General features: G+C 38.7%; 1 protein-coding gene across 2 annotated transcripts in view; it reads left to right on the top strand.

Annotated features, from left to right (window-relative positions):
• ASB5 (ankyrin repeat and SOCS box containing 5) overlaps nt 1–18,895 on the top strand; it is a 49,545-nt gene extending 30,650 nt beyond the window's left edge. The window contains exons 1-7 of one of the 2 annotated variants that reach the window (XM_077814519.1): nt 3,872–3,929; nt 10,949–11,028; nt 12,884–12,991; nt 14,309–14,459; nt 14,594–14,728; nt 16,460–16,651; nt 18,768–18,895. In XM_077814519.1, coding sequence (XP_077670645.1) covers nt 3,872–3,929; nt 10,949–11,028; nt 12,884–12,991; nt 14,309–14,459; nt 14,594–14,728; nt 16,460–16,651; nt 18,768–18,895 — 852 coding nt within the window. Of the gene's footprint in view, nt 1–3,871; nt 3,930–10,948; nt 11,029–12,883; nt 12,992–14,308; nt 14,460–14,593; nt 14,729–16,459; nt 16,652–18,767 lie in introns of those variants that run through there. The other variant, XM_077814518.1, reaches the window with a different exon arrangement.
• Nucleotides 18,896–20,907: the final 2,012 nt, after the last annotated feature.

Below are 20,907 nucleotides of genomic sequence, written 5' to 3'. Positions count from 1 at the left end.
GGGGTCCCTTCCAACCCTGATATTCTATGATTCTATGTTTCTATGAATGCCATCCTGCCGAATTGGATTCTATCCCTGCCTCTGCCACAGTAATCCTAGGCAAGTCACTTAAAGCAGTATTTTCACAGCTGGCCACTAACTGTGTGTTCCTCATTTTCTGGGTGCCCAATAAGCTATACCTGGGTCCAGATTTGCCAAAGTGCTATTGAAACTGGTTTGAGCTGTGTGATGAATATATAAAGTGCAATATAATACTAAGTACTCTGAAAAAAATCAGACCATAGGTATCTCAGGTGGGGCTCTTAAAATTAGTGGACACTTTTGGCAATTTTGGCCTTAATCTCTCTCTGCCTCACTTCCCCACCTGTAAAATAGGGAAAATAATACCATCGATTCTCTCAGGGTTATTAAATTTGTTAATGATTGCGAAGGATTTGGATATTATGGAGAGAGCACCATAGAAACACCAGGGGGAAAATAAATATTTCTGTATTCAGTGAAGGTGTGTATTAAATAAAACCTGGGCCACAGACGGAATGTGGAGGATTGAAAAAAACAACTACCTCTTCACTGAATGAAGCAGGGTTCTTGTGGAAAAAATAGTACAGTATGTGATGATGCAATTAAAGACTGTATCTCAATGCACATGCACAGTAGAACCGCATTAAGAAATGCACTGACATTTTCTAACTTTTGGTTGTAAGCATTGGCCTAACAGTTTGGATCCAAAAGCGGAAGGGCTTTTTTCTCTTGTTCAGTTTGGATAGGCGTGGTGTCTTGAAAAAACAGTAGTTCTAGGGAGATTTCATACTAAAATAGCAGAAGTCTTACAAGAATAACTAATCTCATGAGAATTCCACCATTCTAGATTATCTGATCTTGTGAGATTTCCACCATTCAGTGCCAACATCTTGTATGAACAGCACAGTCAGATCCATACTTGAAACAGCCCTAATTTGGTCTTCATCCTGAACCCCAAACATTAGCTCAAACTAACTGAGAGCGAAATACTACTTCTTTGGCCCATCTTTAGATAAGGATTGTGAAGGAATCCTTAGTGTTTGGGTGCTGGGTGGTCTTGGTGGCCTGTGATATACAGGAGGTCAGACCAGATGATCTGCTGGTCCCTTCTGGCCTTAAACACTATGGCTATGGCTAAGACGGACTACTTTTTAGACTGTAAGCTCTCTGGAGCAGAGATTGCTGTTTACTATATTTGTACTGAACCTAGCACCATGGGGCTGCGACCTGATCCTTTAGTAATGACATCACTACAAATTATAATAATGGTAAAGCAAAGTGTTTTACTTGGAAGATGTCCCTGTGACTTTCCTTTGAACCTCTGTTTCCCCCTGTACTTTCTCAATCCATTCTGCCCTTCCCCCAACAAATCCCCTGATTGCCCCACAATGCTCAGCTAATGGAGTCCAGCAGACATGAGCCCCAAAGACATTTCATATCTTATGAGCTCTGATCACAGACAGCAAACTTTGAAATCAACCAAATCAAAACCCTGTACACCAACATCCCTTAAGTCTGGGGAAGTTCAGACACAGATTTTGATACTTCAACCCATCTCTGTGATGGAATATTGCATTCTCCAGGTTAGGTGTGGCCTTTGAGGAATGGGCAAGAAGCAGAGAAAGTTGCAGGCTGTCTATCCAGTCTTAATCTCTTAAGGGCAAAACACAGAAACATGGTTTGGTTTGGATGAGGAAATTTTATCTGGAGTTTGTGGATAGTCTACATCAGGATTAAGAGTAATCCATTGTATTGCCAGTACTAGGAAGGACCAGCAGGTACTGGTGGGGAAGAAAGGGTAGTCTTGGTGGTTTAGGCGCAGAGTTGGAGGTCAGGAGATCTATATTCTATTTTTGGCTTTGACACAGTCCTCTGGTTTGATTTTAGACAAACTGGTTAATGTCTCTATGCCTATCTCTTTAACTGTTGTTTAAAAATGTGTATAATAATGCAGGTTTATTGTGAGTTTTGTGGTCCATGCTTGTAAATGACTGAGATACTCTAATAGATGGCACTAAGGGCCAAATCATGGCCTGGGATTGGTGCCGCCTTATGTCCTATCTGGGCTGCTCACACCACAGGGAGGAGCAAAGCATCAGTGATGAGACTACTCCCCCTCCCATTCATGTGGGCAGGCAGACATGGGGAGTGGAAAGAACCTTGCTGCCTCTTACCCAGGGATTGTGGTAAATTCATGATCTAGCCCAATGGTTTTCAACCTGTGGGCTACGGATGGCTCTGTCTAAGAGGTCTGCAAAGGTTGTCATTACCATAGAACAGCGATTTTCAACCTGTGATCTGTGGAACCTTGGGGTTCCGCAGACTATGTCTAAGATTTCCAAAGGGGTCTGCACTTCCATTTGAATTTTTTAGGGGTCCACAAATGAAAAAAGGTTTAAAACCATGTGTCTAGCCCTACCATGCAAATATTTTTATGAGGAATCCAACAAATATTTTGAAGAAAAACATAGGTGGTGACTTTCCTGGTCTCATGCTAAAATTTTGCCATGTGCATTAAAGCAGCATCCTGTTTAACATGAGAACCCTGCATACGGGAACCCATAAGCCAAATATGAAAATTTTAGATATCACATTTTAATAAACCATAAAACAGAATAATAGAATATATTTAACTGCAATGACTGGAAGTGAGAGCCTGACACAAAGCCTGTTGAAGTCAACTGAAAGGCTTCCATTGATTTCAGTGGGCTTTGGATCAGGCCTTACATTAGAGTAAGTTGTGATGATTTATTTCACAGTGCTTCTGCCATTAGCTTTCGAATGGCTTCAGAACTGCCACTTTTTTCATAAAACCAAATCCCATTTTTCCTCTAACTACCTTTTGTTCACTAACATTTTAGACCAAGATTGCTTGCTACAGCAGAATCCACTGAAAAAATACATTTGTTTCTCCTTACATTCATTATTAGATTATAAATGCTCCTTGGCAAAAATGTGTCTTCTGGTGTGTCTGGACAGTGCCTCGCACATTGTAGGTACCACCTGATTGCTGATAATCATAATGATAATTTTTGAAAAATGCCACACTGGGTAACCTGAATATTTTTCAAGCTTTGGTATGTGAAAAAGAAAAGGTTCAAATCAGTTTCCTTAAAAAGTCAACCTGCTTTGTTCATTCAAAGTTGGAAAAAAAATACTAAATGTAGCTCTACATTCAATTTAACAATCTAATAATTAAGAACCTCTACCAGTCAGTAGTGAGCTGCAAGAAGATAGCCAGAAAGAGGGACATGAGGGGGGAGAGACAAAATCCTGTTTTTCTTACTGATGAGAACAACATTTGCTTGTGCTAGCTCACAAACTAGCAGCAATTTTCTTATTTGCTTTTAAAAGTATTAATTCAATATAACAAAGTAGCCTGTGTGATCACTGCCTTTATCTTCACTCACTAGGCTATATATTTATAATGATTTGAGTGGATATCTGTAAAATAATTTATTATTCATAAATTCATCTCATTCCACAAGGTAAAAGATGGGTAATTAAGGCTTGATCCTACAGTCCTTATTCAGGCAAAGTTTCCACTGATTTCATTCGGAGTTTCACTGGTGTAGAGGTTGCAGGATCAGGGCCAATAGAAACAATTAATATTCCCAATATGTTAACATTTTTATATAGTTATATTAAATGGCAGTTGCTGCTTTTTAGTAAGAAAAAAAGTTGGTGGCCGCATAAGCTGATGCCTTCAGAACTGTGTTTACCCCATAGGTTTTAGAGGTGAAAGTTCATATTACAAGGAGCTGCTGATCTCCTTGCAAACATGGCTGACGTGTATTAAGAATAGGCCCGAGCTAGGGGGGGACGGATTTTTATTTTCACACTGAAAGAAATGAGTAGAATTTATAATTGCAACTGGCTGGAAGTGCCATGGGGAGATGGAGATTTAGGTACTGTATGAAATTTTTAAATAATTCTTTGTTCTTGTCTGTTAATAATATGAATTCTTTTTTACTCTATTTCTCTCTCATGTTTACAGAACAGTGTAGGCTGCTGTTCCCTGTAAATTATATACCAGATGGCTTGGAACTAGTGCTGTTTCTAAATATAGAGAGAGGTAGCTTGTGTTTAGCATCAAAAAAAGACCACAACAGTAGAGACCTGATAGATCAACAGGTTTTGAATAGGATCTATTTGCTAATATTGCTCTTAGACGGCATTATGAAGTAGTACATTTATTCGTGTTCTTAACACTTTCGAGATAACAGCAATTGCAAAACTGGAAATCAGCAGAAAGCAATGAGTTAAATAAGTTAGAATGTTGCTTTTTAAAGACATCTTTTTATATTTTATTTGGAAGGCCCAATTTTACTGGGCTGATAGTGATTTGGAGGCTGATTCTGTCCCCATTGTACTTAAAGACACAACTCCTATTGACTTCAATGGAAGCAGAAGCAAATTCTTGAAAAGTGGAAGAATTTTTCTAAACTTAATTTGCACAGAATATTTCTGCAGTAATTTTAATATCTGTACACTGTTTATAATGCAAGCAATCACATAACTAAGCACTCTATATTTAATGGGTTTAGCAGAAGCCATCAGCTGCTGGATTTCACTGTTCTTGTGGGCAGCAACTGAGGGAAGGTCTAGGTGCAAAATAGAACTTGGAATGCAATCTAGTATCATTTGATTCTCACATGTCACTGAAGTAATGACGTTAGCAGGCATTCTGCTGAGCAATCCAAGAGGGCATATGTGAAGGAGGGAGGTGAGGGAAACAAAGATGGGGTAAACATGGATTGCAGAAAGAGATTCTGCCTGCATATCCATATTCTGCTTTTTGTCCAGCTGTAAATATAAAATATCCATAGCACCAACAGTCAATCTGAAATCTCTTAGAAGATTTTTAATCTGTTTCTATGTTTTGGGCAACGTACAGTTTTGTCTGATTTTTTTCTACAGTACTGCAGTACTTCTTACTTCATTCTTTCATCTTATATTGGCAATGGAATAGGCCACCCAAAGAGAGCAGAGAATTTTCTTAAATGAAAATATAAGCCCAGACTTTTGAAAGCAGCCTCTAAATGCGCGCTTCTGATTTTTCTTGCACAATCATTTGCAGCCACAAGAAGAGAACTTTTACTTACTACCTCATTTGTGGGTGTAACCGTTGTTTGAGATCTTGACTCACTTTAGTGTTAGTTATTTATTCTACAAAAGATAAATATTGGCCAAAGATTTTCAAAAGTGATGGTAATTTTGTGTACCCTGTTTTAAATACCTTATAAGAGCTTGAGTTTGAGGGGGTGAACAGTGAGCACTTTCTGAAAATCAGAACTCTTCAAGATGTCTCCAGTTGGTTACTGAAACGTTAAAGCATCTAAAATCACTAGTCATCTTTTTTAACTCTTGGCTATTGTCACTAAAAATAAGAATTGCAAAATGTGTTTAACCTTCAATTAAATTATACAGAGAAAGGATATGCAATTATATGCAATTATATGCAATTATAGCAAATCATCCAAAATGAATAACAGAGTATGGCTGTCTTAATAGGAAAATAGGAACTGCCATAGTGGCTCAGACCTGTGGTCCATCTGATCCAACATCCTGTCTCAGGCAGTGGCTAGCACCACATACTCCAAAAGAAGGTGCAAGAAGCTTCATAGTATGTTGATGTTGGATAGGGGAGTCCCCTCCTAATTCCTGTGAGTTCAAGATAGGTTTAAGACCTGAAGCATGAGGTTTTATATCACTTGTAAAACTTTGTTTTTTAGTATTTATTAATATAACTCAATATTCTTGCTATCCATTTAAAAATTCAATTTCTTTTTGAATCTTGCTGAATTCTTGGTCTCAGTGATATCATTCGTCAGAGAGTTCCACAGTCTAATCACATGTTGGATGAAAAAATATTTCCTTTTATCAGTTGTGAATTATCCACCCTTCAGTTTCATTGGATGTTCCCTTGCCCTTATGTTATGAGAGGAAAACAGCAACTCCGGATCTGCCTTCTCTATACCACTCATTTCATATGATTCTGTCATGTCTCCTCTTATTTACCTTCTTTCTAAAATAAGCAATCTCAGTCTTTTCAATCTCTCTTCATAGGAGCTTTTCCAGGGCTGTAATCATTCTCATCACACATCACTAAACTCCCTCTAAGCTGCAATATCCTTTTGAGATGAGGTGTTTCCAAGTATTGCACACCACTGATTTATATAATAGCATCATATTTTTCATATTATTCTCCATTCCCATTCCTGATGTATCCTCATACTTTGTTGGCTTTTCCCCCCACTACAACTGCACATATGTCTACACTATGGACCTTACAGCAACATAGCTGTACTGCTGCAGTTGTGCTGCTGTAAGGTCTCCCGTATAGCCACTCTATGACAGTGGGAGAGAGCTCTCCCACCGGCATAATTAAACCACTCCCAACGAGCGGCGGTAGCTATGTCAGCATCTTCCACTGACACAGCACTGTCCAAACTCATGTTGGTCGGGGGAGGGGGAGGTGTCACATCCCTGACTGACGAAAGTTTTGCCAACAAAAGTGCTAGTGTAGACAAAGCCCGGTCTTAATTGAGCAGTCCACACTAATACCCAAGTGTTTTCCTGAGTTGATACAGTTAACTTAGAACCCAGTAAGATATATCAGCAGCTTGTATTTTTTCCTCTAATGGGTATTACTTTGCATATTATCAACATTCAATTTCATATGTTATCATGTTGCCAATTCACTAAGCTTGGGTAAAGCCCTCTGAAATTTCTCAAAGTCCTTTCTGGACTTGACTTTGTTAAAGCTTGATCTACACTAGAAAATTAGTTCAGTTTAACTACATCCATCAGAAGTCTGAAAAATCCACACCTCTGAGCGGTGTAGTTAAGTCCCTGTGTAGACAGTGATAGGTTAACAGAAGAATTTGTTTGTTGACCTAGCTATTGCCTCTCAGGGAGGTGGATTACCTATGCTGACAGAAGAATCCCTTGTGTTAGCATAGGTAGTGTCTACACTGAAGCGGTACAGTGGCACAGCTGTGCTACTGTAGCATTTTAAGTGTAGACAAGCCCAAAGTAATTTTGTTAATGGAAATTTTTCCAGATCTCTGCTCATGCCTTTTTACAGATCATTAATGTATATATTAAACACCAATCCTAGAACAGAATCTTGAGACACCCCTGCTGTTAACCTTTTGCCATGTTGAAAGTTGACAATTTATTTCTACTTTTTTTTTTCCTCTCTCTTAGCCAGTTCTTGATCCACAGTAATGCATTTCCTCTTACCCCATGACTACACTGTTTCTTAATAACCTCCTTTGAGGGACCTTGTCAAAGGTCATTTGAAAGCCTAAATACATTATGTCAACAGCTTCACTTTTATCCACTACGTTATTGACACATTCAAAGAATCCTAACAGACTGGTAAGGGAACATATTCCTTTGCAACTGTTAAGTAGTTACATAAAAAGTAAAAATGGGCAGATAATTTGTAGAAGCTTCCCATTTTAAGACAGACAACATTAACTATTCAGCTTGATGAAAAGTATGTCTGGAATATATCTGATGCTGTACAATAATATTACAAAACCTTGTGTCTAGAACTTCTTGTTCTCCTTTCTCATACAATTAATTCCAATAACAAGTTTGCCACTCAGAAACAAGATGATCAAAGGGAGAATAAAAGAGGAAAAAAAGTGTTTTGGGGGAGAGGCTGTAAACTTTTTCTACAGGCTGTAAACTTTCTATGGTTTCAACACAGTATAACAACAACCACCAAACAAATCAATAGCATAGTTCAACAGGTTGAACTGAAGTTCCATTGCAATTCACAGATTGCAATACTCTCTGGGTAGTCACAGCATCTACTCAATAAAAATCAATCAATCAAGGGATTGTTATTAAATGACAAAGACATGGTGGTCTATCTGACCCCATGTGCTGAACATACTGCTTTTGTGGTATTCCTGCATCAGTGAGTCTAGGCAGTAAGAAAATGGGACTGAGAATCAAACCTAAATTTCCTGCAAAATGTTGCAAATTATGACCAAATCCTAAATCCTGCACCCACCCCAGACAATTAGGCAGACACTTACAACTCCCCATGTTGTAAGTGTCTGCAGTGTTGCTGCAGGCCAGTAGGACCATGAGCATTCTGCGGCTCTCCTAAGCTGAGGCACTCTCATAGAAAGAACAGGAGTACTTGTGGCACCTTAGAGACTAACAAATTTATTTGACCATAAGTTTTTAGCTCAAAATAAATTTGTTAGTCTCTAAGGTGCCACAAGTACTCCTGTCCTTTTTGCGGATACAGACTAACATGGCTGCTATTCTGAAACTCTCACAGAAGTGAGCTGCAGAGGATCCACAAAAAGGCGTAGGAGGATTTCTACAGAGCCCCTCAAATCTTGACTCCCTACATTGGGGTGGCCAACCTAAGCCTGAGGAGGAGCCAGAATTTACTAATGTACATTGCCAAAGAGCCACAGTAATATGTCAGTAGCCCCCCATCAGCTCCCCCTCCCCGCTCCCAGTGCCTCCCGCCCACCGGCAGCCCCACCTATCAGCACCTCCCCCTCCCTCCCCGCACCTCCGATCAGCTGTTTCATGGCATGCAGGAGGCGAGGGGGAGAGGGGAGAAGAGGAGGAGCGAGGGCACGGCAGGCTCAGGGGAGGGGGCGGGAAGGGGTGGAGTGGGGGCAGGGCCTGTGGCAGAGCCGGGGGTTGAGCAGTGAGCACCCCCCGGCACATTGGAAAGTTGCGCCTGTAGCTCCAGCCCCGGAGTCGGTGTCTATTGTTGTACCAATAAAATAAAAACCAGCAGGATCTCATTAAAGGGGAAAAGGCAAAATGCCACATTTATTGTGAATACGGAAAGAATCCTAGTAAGCAGTTAGTTATAGCTATAACATTCCATTCAATCTCATATTTATTCACACATTCATTCATATATACACACACACACACACAGGTTCTGCAAGGTTGTTATCATAGTTACCAGCCTTAGAGTTGCTCATGCCAAGCCACTGGCCAGGTGGCCTGGACATGAGGAGGGAGCAGGGCCTTGTCAGATCCTCATCTGATGCTCCTGGAAGTTGGTTTGCAGAATCAGACCCCAAAGTTCTCACTTTCTAGAGTCCACTTTTATTTGGAATTTCTTCCTATGCCAGTCTATGGGAATTGCTTCATCATGCTGTTGCTGAATCAATCAGCAGATGGCACATTCCTGACAGCTCCGTGCTGCCAGATGTTATCTTGTTCTTTGGTTCTCCCATCCTTGAGACTGTTGGGTGGATTCCAGTCTGCCCTCCGGGGGGAGGGGGGGTCCTCTGGTTGTTTCCACTTGACGCCTTCTTCAGCCGATGGACACGGGATTCTTAGGCTGGCACCTCCCTGATCATTCAGTTATTATCCACACCAAGCATCCATCCACATACATCCTCTATCTCTATTTTAATCACAATTGTTAACAAAGCGAGATGAACACAACAAAAGGGCAGGGAGTCTCTGGGTGCTTTTTCTGTTGTTACAGAGTATTGCTTTGAGTCTCTCTCTGTGTGAGTAGTTGTTGCTTTGAGAACAGACTCTGTCTTAGAATGTACTAACACAATTAGCAGCTTGCAAGTTTCACACATAGAGGGAGAGAAACAGTACCAAAAACCAAGAGATCTCTTAATTAGTAATACCCTGGAATTTAAACTATGGGGAATCAAATTCATTTGTGATTTTAATACAGAACTTCTTTAATATGATCCAACACTATACAAGGAGCCGCATATTAACTTCTGAAGAGCTGCATGTGGCTCCGGAGCCACAGGTTGGCCACCCCTGCCCTACACAAAGAAACAGAAGTGAACCAGTTCTGCTGCTAGGGCCCTCTGTGGCTGTGGAAGTGAGGGCTGGATTTACCCCTAAATCAGTGGTCTGCCTTTCTTCAATAAGAATATGAGCACCATTTTCACAGAACCCTCAAACTGTGCATCATCTCCAAGTTATACATAAAAAAGGTAAAGTGAGTTCTCAATTACTCCTTCCCATTTAGAAACCAAGAGGCAAATGCCACCTCTTTCTCTTCAGCCACAAAAGGCATAAGATACAGTGGAACTGGTTTACTTGTGCTGGATGAGGAAAATGAGTAGTTTTGAGAAGGGATTCTCATTGCCTGTATACTGGAGAGCCCATGCAGTAGAGTTGAACCCTGTAGAACAGGGTCACAGCAGCACTGGGCACACTCTGGGCTTCAGTAGAAGAAACAAAGCGGTTCTGTGTCCTGGAGCGGAAGCTAGGATTTTCTTTCCAAGCCCCGTAAAATATCCTTGCATCAAGAAGCACATCTGCTTGGATTTGTTCCATGGGGAAGGATTTAGCCCTAAAAATCTATTTCTACCATGGGAATTCTCTGTAAGGGACTTACATGTAGATTTCACGTGGGAAGTGGGGGTTAGATGCTTCAGATTGGTCTTATCAACCATAGACATTTTAATGTTAATTTTTGTTTTAAAACAGCGTTTCCTTCTTTTTAGGAATGTTTCAGAAGGTGTGTGTGGTCCCCATTTTAACTTCAAATATTCAATCCAATATGTCTATGTTTCCTGTTGAAGCTGGTAGATTTTGATATGCCTATACAACATTTTGTAGAAAATATAAAAGGCTCTGGTAGACAAATACCATGAATATTGCTGAAATTGTTAAAATGCATTAATAAAAAATACCACGTAGAACGCTTTCTCTTTCATACTGCAGAATTACTCAGCCTAGATGTTTACAATTAGCAATGTAGCATGTTTGCTCTTTTTAGTGTCCAGGAAAGAATACATGTATTTAAGACACTTCATCCAAAAAGAGAATAATTCATTTCATAGAACCTTTGACTTTATTTTCAGCATAACCACTTCTGCTTTGTTCTGTGCATTCTAAGATCAGTCTAATTCCTGTAATTTTTTCAATAAATATTATTATTCTGTAGGTTCTTGGGCAGATCGTTCACCACTGCATGAGGCAGCTAGTCAAGGACGTCTCCTTTCTCTAAAAACTTTACTGTCACAGGTAATACCCAAGTGGTTCTTAAAACAATTTTCCTTTTTTATCTTATTTAATGACAACCCAAGAAAAGGTAAATTTAACATGATTATTCTGTTACCCTCTCCATGTGAATAATGCAGAAGTATTTTCATTTGGGAGCTTTTGATGCTGTAAAATTTAAAGACATTTCAAGATATTTTCCCACTGGTTTTAAAAGCATTTTCTAAAATATATTTGTTGTGAAGCCTTGGTAGATTAAACCTATGAAAACTGTTTCCTTGCAAATGTTGCTTGTTTATGGTTGCTATTTATTTGTTTTTGTAAAAAAAAGCAGTAAAGCACTTGTTTCGGAGAATTAAGGAAGAATAGTGCCTTAGAGGCACATTGCATCCTGGGGTTACTCCTTATGTGGCACAATTTATACACCAGCCTTTACTCTCTGCTGTGCCTACAGGCACGTAACCCTTATCCTCAGCTCGTGTAAATCAGCATAGTTGCACTGACTTCCCTCCTCAGCTCATATAAACTGATGTTGATCCATTGACTTCAATACAGCTGTGCCAATTTACACCAGCTGAATATCTAGCCCTTCTGTGGGAGAAAGGATTAGTATATTCTAAACAAAGAAATCATCCTGTCTACTGATCAGGAGAAGGACTTGGGAGTTCTTCAGAAAAATTTATTGAAAACAGCCCAGTGCACAGCAGCAATTTAAAAAAAAAAAAAAAAAAAAAAGACACACTGAATATTATTTTGTAACAGCAGAGGGATAAAGTAAAATCAGGAGTTTTACTGTTAGTGTAACAGCAAACCTGCTATTTGGCAGTTAAGTACTATAATATGGTATCAAATAAGAGCCCTTTCTGGAACACTGGTAAACGGTATTACAGAAAGTATATTGTGTAAGCCAATGTAATAATTTGCTGATGATGCAAAGCTGGCCTCAGTGTAGCATTGTCAACACAAGAGTGGATCGGAATATTATACAGGAAGATCCGAATGACTTTGAAGACTGGAGTAAAAGAAATGGGATGCAATTCAATAGTACAAAGTGCAAGATCATGCACCTAAGATCTAATCATAAGAATTTCTGCCTCTAATTTGGGGGCTTATGATTTGGAAGTAATGCAGGAGAGAGACCTGGGTGTGGGAGTCGACCACAGGATGACTATGAGCCACCAAAGTGATGCAGCTATGAAAAAGACAAATGCAATCCTCGGATGTATCAGATGAGGCATTTCTAGTAGAAACAGAGAAGTTTTAATGCTATTGTACAAGGTACAATGAGATCTTACAGTGCAATTCTGGTCACCCATATTCAAGAAAGATAAATTCACACTGTAACAGGTGCAGAGAAGAACTACTAGGATGATCAAGGGACTAGGGGGCCTATTTTATGTCAGGAGACTGGAAGAGCTTGGTTTGCTAAGCCTAGCAAAAAGAAGGCTATGAGGCAATATAATTGCTTTCTATAAACGTATCAGGCGGGCGAATAATTTAAGCTAAAGGACACTAGCACCTTCTCCTCTCCCCGTTTTGTAAATAGTTCTCCTTTCTTTTGCTTTTATCAAAATGCCTGAAAATTGAAACAAAAATTTTCAGGGTGAAACAAAACAAAACATTTTGTTTCAACATTACTGAAATGAAACATTTTTGAGTCAAAACTAAATTACTTTTTGATTCACTGAAAAATTTTAAAAATGTCATTTTTGGTTCAACCTGAAGCTAAACATTTTTTTTAAAATTGCCAGTGAACTGAAAAAATCCATTATTCACCCAGCTCGAATAAACTGTGGTGCTTACAACTAACAATGATGAAGACTTAACATCTTTGAATAGCTTTTGTCTTACCTTTGTGTGTTGTTCCTATCCTGTTTAGGGTTACAATGTGGATACTCTGACAATTGACCAAGTCACTCCACTGCATGAAGCCTGCCTGGGAGATCATGTAGGGTGTGCAAGAATCCTTCTTGAAGCAGGGGCAAATGTAAGTATCTTTTTCATATGTAAAGTACTGCAGTAACCTTGTCTAATTGAAAGGGATTTATTCCTTGATTTTTCATCCAAAGCTCTCCACATTCTCCCTGCTCTGCACTATGTTGGTTTCCTTTGTTAACAACAGTAGGTTTGCCTTTTATGTTTTTTTTAAGTAACAGTTGATTATTTTAAAAGTCTTTGCTGACTGACAGCAAAGGAGACTGATGGGATCGTTGCATAATAGAGGAGAGAGAAGACAGCAGAAGTAGAGGGAAGAGAGAAAAGATCACATAAAATGTGTGGGTAGGATTAGACACCACACAGAAGATGGGCAGAAGAGAGAACAGAAAATAGATGAGAAAAAGGAGAAAAACAGGGGAGAAAGCAAGAGTGAAATTGGACATAAAATTGAGGAACTGTGGCCAACGTAAGCATTATAAATTGAATGTATATTTATTATTTCTATAGAACCCTCAAATTTATTGTTTCTACAGAACCCATACATGTTTCTCCAAAAATTGAGAAAAAGACATGTTTCCAGTGCCAGAGATCTTATATTCTAATTATGAGACAAGACACAAGGGAGAGCAACAAACAAACAAACAGTGAGGGGAACAGGGAAAAGGGAGCACAAGATTTACAAATAAAAGCATATGCAATTACAGTATTTAGGTATGCTTCTGCATTTCTCAACAGTACCATGCTATCTCTACACACACACACAACTATACAGTAGTAAAGCTTCCAGAGAAATTCCCTCTCCTTAAAATGGGGACTAGCACATGAGGAACATTTTAAAGAGAGTCCACTATACCTAAACATTTTAAAAAATACTTATCAATTTAATTTTTTTAAATTGAGTTTTTTGGGAGTGGAGTAGAACGATAGTTCTTCATGGTTATAGGCTAATTTTAGAGCTTGTGGAGCGCCAAGAAAGAATCATATGATCATAGAGATTGGGGAGTGCTAATGGAAATTTCCATAATGAAAAGAAAACTTTAGAACTTAGAAGTCAATGAGAACTGCTGAGTACTCAGCACTTTTGAAAATCAGGCCACTTATTTAGATTTAGTATTATGGTCAGTTATGTTTTCTAGGATATAGTTTAGCATGTATAATGGTACGCTTATTTCAACAAATAACAAGGGGTGGGGCTGGAAGATAAGACCTGTACAGAAGTTGAGTGCAATAAAGCAATGTTATGGTAAATAGTGTAAATTTGTTGATGCATCAAGCATATTTCAACTATACCTTATTCTAAAACACCATCAGTTAAGAATGCATCCCTTACTTCATTGACATCTTAGACATATCTTTTCTATTCTAGGTAAATGCTACAACAATTGATGGAGTGACCCCGTTATTTAATGCATGTTCAAGAGGTAGTGCGTCTTGTGCAGAGCTTTTGTTGGAGTATGGTGCCAAAGCTCAGTGGGAGTCATGTCTCCCTTCACCGACTCACGAAGCAGCCAGTAGAGGTAAAAAACTAGCTTCTGAGCATACATAGAACAGTTGACAAATTACATTACATAGTGTTAAGAAATGTATCAGGTTTCGTAAATGGAACGTCTAACTGAAGAGGCAAGCAAACTATTTCATACTCCATTGGCAGGTCACAGCGAATGTCTGGAAGTGCTGATCTCCTGGGGCATAGATGTTGACCAAGACATTCCTCATCTGGGAACATCTCTATATGTAGCTTGTGTTTCACAGCAGATCCATTGCATTCGAAAACTCCTTTATGCAGGTACAAGTTTATTTACTTAAAATATTAATATATTCTTATACTACCCACTTTTACAATAAGATGTACTCAGCTAAACAAAACTAGGCTTTTGTCAAGGCTAATTCCCAACCGTGGCACTTCGAGTGCAGAAGGTGAGGACCTGCAAGGATTCTAAAAGTTAATACTGGCCACTCCAGGCTTGTATTAAACTTCCAAGGTTACAGCTTTTCTCTGACCTTGGATTGTTAGATGCTGTCACCACCCAAGTGCAAAACCCCTTTGAGAACCCAGGAAGGCACGCTTGGGTATTCCTTCCTATAGGGTACCCTCAAGCCCTTTTACCCTGCCCTCTGGGGAAGAGCTCAGAAGAAAAACAAAGGAAATCAGCTGTTGCCACCAGCTAAATAAATAACATGTGCATAAACCTCTTAGGACACAAAAATCCAATTCTGTTCTTAAAAAAGATCAATTTTTTTAATAAAAAAAGAAGAAAATACATCTGGGACTTAGACTTTTGCTAGATTTAAAAAACAACAACTACAAGCATCAAAAATAGTCTTCTTGAGGTCCAGCTTAAAGGTTACGAGCAAAACAAAAACACCTGGGGTTAGCACAAAGGAGTCCACAAGCCATAAAGAAATAAAAGGAATAAACCTAATTGCGTCTTCCTAGACATTTCCTGATCTACTTAATATCTGGAGTTTTAGATGAGGACAGTTTCTAGGTATGATACTGATAAATTTTCATACCTGGCCCAAGGTTTTCACAGCGTAACTGCTCCCTTTCTGTCTCATAGCAGTGAGACTTTTTAACCCTTTACAGGTAAAGCAAGTAAAGAGCAGCTATTAAGAGGGATTTTATAGCTAACTGGCTGGCTGGGTGTCCTTAAAAGGGAACTACCCTCTTCCCCCTTCATTTATTACAGCTTCTTGTTACAGGACTCTAATTTCAACTTTATGCTCAGACATATTTTTTGTTAGGGGAAACCTTTTGGTTGTTGATTTACAGTATGTGGGGTGGAAGAAAGAAAACATCCACCTTGAGTGGTCTGATATCAAGCATTTTCAGCACCACTAGCCACTTTCTTCTTTTCACTCAATAGTAAAAATAAAGTTAGTAAAGTTAAATAGCTCCCAAATTAGCTTGGATAAAAGTAATCCCCGCCACTGGAGGTTTCAAAGAACAGGTTAGACAAACACCTATCAGGGATAGTCTAAGTCTAAGTCCTGCCTCAGATTAGGGAGCTGGACTAGATGATCTCTCAATGTCCCTTTGGGCTCTACATGTCTTATGATTCTATGAAAGTGAGAGTTTAAAGTGGGTATAGAGCCATAAGATGCCATTGCCCTTTCAGCAATGTTTTTCAGCAGTTTGTCTGCCTCTCTTTTTATCCTTAAAGCCCCTTCTCTATACCAGTATATCTGCTTACAAAGCACAGAGGCTGAGCTCGAGAGGGAAGAGGAGAGTTAAAAGGAATTTGATTCTAAAAGCCATAGAATGTTTTTTAAACCAGTTAAATATAAGGGGTTGTGTGACCCAGGCTGGACCCAACCCAGCAGCTCACGTTGACCACTGAGTGCTTAGAACTTTTGAAATTCTGACCATTTGTTTAGATATATATTTATAAATTTAGGAATGTAACTTCAGACGCTTATTTTTAAAAACCTTGTTCCAGATTTTAAAGCATTACCTTTTATCACTGACAACATTAATTCATCTATTTGTCTCTGTCTCTCCAATATATGTATATAGGAGCTAATGTACAGAAAGGAAAGTATTTGGACACTCCACTACATGCAGCGGCTCAGCAACCCAGTACAGAGATAGTAAATTTGCTTCTTGAATTTGGGGCAGACATTAATGCCAAGAATACAGATTTTGAACGGCCCATAGATTTAGCTGCCCCAAGCAGTTTGGTGGAGAGAATGTTGCTTCTGCATGAAGGTAAGTGGGACAAATATACTTTTGTTCATCATTTTATACATAGTTTTTGTTTTTGGACAAACTTGAATCAGTAAAAGCTGTCTGATAATGGGTTTAAAAATGATTGTTTACACTCAGTTAAAAATTCTACCTGCAGCTTTGTAAAGTATCGAAAAGATTTTTAAATAGGACAGTTTTTCAGATGGTGACATAGGTGGACAGAGCACTATTGAATTTATATCAGCTGAAGATGTGGCCTCCTCGGTTTAACAGGTGATAACACAAACCAACAAAAACTAGTAGCTTCAACGTATGGCTAACATGCAGCTTATTTTAAAGAAAAACTTGGATTTTTTAAATTTCCTTTTTAAAAAATAGTTCATGGAAATGGAAAGATGTGTCGCATTTAATTGTTTAGAGAATGGGGGAGGAACAACTCTATTACTGAGTAAGCAGTACTGAGTTAGATTTTTTTTTAAAATCAGAATAATTTTTGAGTCATACAGGCACAAATATATTACTTTAATAAATTGTTATGTAGCTTTAAAACCACCAAATTATTACTCTTAAAGATTATGCATCTGAGAGAGACTTTCTGGAATCAGGCCCTATATTTTTTTCTTCAAAACTGTCCTGTGGGAAATATTTTTTAGATTAAAGTCTTGTACTCTAACTTTCTTTATGGAATAAATATTTATAGTTGAATTTAACTGCCTGAGAAAGAAGAGTTGATATATACAACCTTGTCTTTATTTAATCTGTTAAGTAAAACATAATCGCCAAAAATACTACTTTAAATAGATGTTAAAGGTCTGCTTTGGAACCACAAAACTGAGGGAAGACATCAGTGATAATCTAACATGAGCCTCCAGCTCTGACACATCATAATAATAATAATGTCTCAGAGCCAGATTCTACCTGGCCTTTATATGTGGAGAACAGTGGAAAAGAGGGTAGAAGTAGCCTCACCTTTCCTCCCCACGTAGCCTGTGTGATGGCCAGGTAGAATTCCTATCCTTGCACATAGGGTTGCTCCCCTTATGCTCTGTCATAGATACATAGATTCCAACTCCAGAAGGAACCATTGATCATCTAGTCTGACAGGCAATAGAACTTCCCCAAAATAATTCTTTTGAACTGGAGCATATCTTATTTTAAAAAAAATCTAATCTTGATTTAAAAATTTATTAGTGATGAGGAATCCACCGTAACCCTTAGTAAATTGTGCCATTGGTTAATTACCCTCACTGTAAAACAAAACAAAACGAAACAAAAAAGCCTTTCTTCCAGTCTGGATTTGTTTAGCTTCAACTTCCAGCCATTGGATCTTGTTATTTCTTTCTCTGCTGGACTGAAGAGCCCATTACCAACTATTTGTTCCCCATGCAGGTACTTAGACTGTGAGCAAATCAACCCCGCAACCTTTTTTTCATAACACAGTACCCTAAAGGAGTAGCTAGCTCTATAAGCGAAAACTGATACATTTTTAATGGTGACCATTGAGGGAGCTGTGCGTCCCTGGCACTAATTCAATCCAGTATCACCATCTGAAGGCTGTTGGTCTAGTTTTTAGTAGTCAGATGTCCTTAACACACACTAATCACAGCCAGCAGCATTTCCGGAAACCTCAGCAAAGAGGCCAAAACTGAATGGGCATGAAAGGTGAACTTCCCTTTAACTCCTGAAAGTGGTCCCTACAGGGAAGGACTGAAATATATTGATGGTGAAACTTGCATTTGTGTAGCATATATTGTAGCTATACTATAAATAAAAAGAACTTCAATCTCTGGAGTTGTCAGCAGAGGATCTTTCATGAACACAATTTTTTAAAATTAAAAATTATTAGCTATATAAACACAACAACATGAGTTAATTACTATGTATTCTTCTGGATATTTAGTTTAAATATAAGTTTCCTTGCCCTTTCTGTTTCTTTGATCATTAATAAAATTTGAGTAGCATAATTTTTATTGTTATATATCTTTGAGAGACTATACTGTATAAGATCAACTGATATATAGAATTTTTAAAATTAACGTTTATTTAGGTACTCCATAATAATATTAAATATATCCCATGTTGTAAACTCCTAAGGATACTCAACATTTACTTAATTAAATCTCTTATCTGTTTGTAGCTACTCCATGCTCTCTTTGCCAGCTCTGCCGACTATGTATCCGAAATTGCATCGGAAGAGCAAGACTGCATCTTATCCCCCAACTTCAGTTGCCAACAATATTGAAGGATTTTTTACAGTATAGATAAAATTTAGAAACTTGAACAAGTACTGTTTTGTCTGTATACCGAATGTTCCACAGGAAGAACTTCTGGGGAAATAGTCTTTTACATATTACCATACTAAGTCTTTGACACCAGGAGTCATGATGTAACAATATTTGGGAGCCCTTGAACGACTCGGTGCCAACATGCTAATACAACTGAGTAAAATGAAGTGTGATAATACTCTGGGAAATGATTGTATAGCTAGCTTTAGCTTAACACTTACTAATTAGCTATTTTGCTGATAAAGTTAATTAATTGTATTTGTACGTTATAATCTGTTTGATACATCTGAAACCCCACAGAGTTCCTTTACAAGTATTGTTGAGTTTGTCAGTTTGGATTTATTATTGTATATTTGTAAATGTCTGTTATTTGTGCCTAGAAATACATGGCAATAGGTGCACTCTATAAGTTGGAAAAATAAATAGGTATCTCAATTTTTCTTTCTTGCTTTTCCTATATAGGCAATTCATAAATGACAACTGATGAGAACTCATTTCAACCCCTCCTTCCCTTTCCCCCGCACACAGTTCTAGAGTTGGCTTACACAATATTCAAAAATATGGACAGGTGAGGTAGTTTCCCCCTTCCTCTCCAACACCACTTCCACAGTTAATTGGAGACTCAGAAGCCATATTTTTTGGCATATCCCTGAAAAAGAAACATAAAATGTCTTCACATCAACACTACTGTTGCCTGACCTTGATCCTACCATTGGCTCCCCTGCTAATACCTTGAACCCTTACTCGTATAAAGGGCACCCTAAACCAGCAGTGTGCCCTGCCTCTTGCAGGAGATGGTGAGCAATCTGACTTTTCTGCATGTACCATTTCCAGTATGTCATAAGAGCCATCTATTCTGGACAGCGGGCAAACTCATCTCCTTCATAATTACTTGTTTCAGTCAATATTTCAGTCACTGGCTTCATCATGGCATTGAACTTCTAAGAAGCTGGTTTGATGCCAATGGTCCTCTGTGAGGACCCAGTGGCTAGTATGCCCAAGGTTGTGGTGACCTTGATAATAAAACTTCTGTATGTCATCTTCACTAATCACAAAAGTGTATAATGGTTTGGGGTTGAGCCTGCATTTCAGTCAGGTATTTGTAAGTTTTCCTGGGTTCAGAGGGAACATGGATGGTATTGGAAACTTTGGGGCAAGCTTGGCTCTCCTCCTCCTCAAGATATACCATCCTAGCATGGTCAGGTGTTGTGTTCCCTCATTTGTCTCAAGATATACCATCTCCCTTATCTCCCCACTCTCCCTGCTAGTCTCCTATTTCCTCTGTCCCAACCCTTCTCCCCAATGCCCTTATAACAACTGTTGCTTAGTCGCTATCTTGCGGGCTTGCTCTCTAATAGTGCATCCGATGAAGTGAGCTGTAGCTCACGAAAGCTTATGCTCAAATAAATTTGTTAGTCTCTAAGGTGCCACAAATACTTCTTTTCTTTTTGTGAATACAGACTAATACGGCTGCCAATAGAAACCAATAGAATCACTCTCACTCATACTCTCCTGCGTGTTTGGTTTTTTAATCAGAATGGACTGATGATCCCAGGTTTGCAGAACAAAGGAATGGCTAGACTACTGAATGGTAAAAACTGCACCTGCTAACTTAGTCATACCTGTGGCTTTTGAAAATCTTGACTGAGCAGCTGGCTCCTTAACTGTGTCCTGATACTATCCTCTTGTATTAATCAGGGCATTTGGGCCTGACTAGAAAGCTGTTCTGAAAATCCAAGTCCTGACTAGGCAACAGTCACTTGTCCTATGCAACCTATTGAAAATTTTGGCATAAATCTTTATAGAAAGTGAAAACACCTAATCTTAATGCAAAATATTGATATTACATTGTAATAATGAAACAAAAGCACCACACAAAGTTTTCTCTAAATCTCTTGGATTAATCCTACTTTAGTATTTTAAATTTAATAAATTATACAGAGATGGGCCCCATTTGTAAAGGAGAAACAAAATGATTCCTTCTACAAAAAG

Source organism: Eretmochelys imbricata, chromosome 4 (genome assembly GCF_965152235.1).
Source record: "Eretmochelys imbricata isolate rEreImb1 chromosome 4, rEreImb1.hap1, whole genome shotgun sequence".
NCBI classification, from domain to species: domain Eukaryota; kingdom Metazoa; phylum Chordata; order Testudines; family Cheloniidae; genus Eretmochelys; species Eretmochelys imbricata.
The sequence above is the reverse complement of the archived record's forward strand: the minus strand, read 5'-3'. Positions and strand labels throughout refer to the sequence as shown.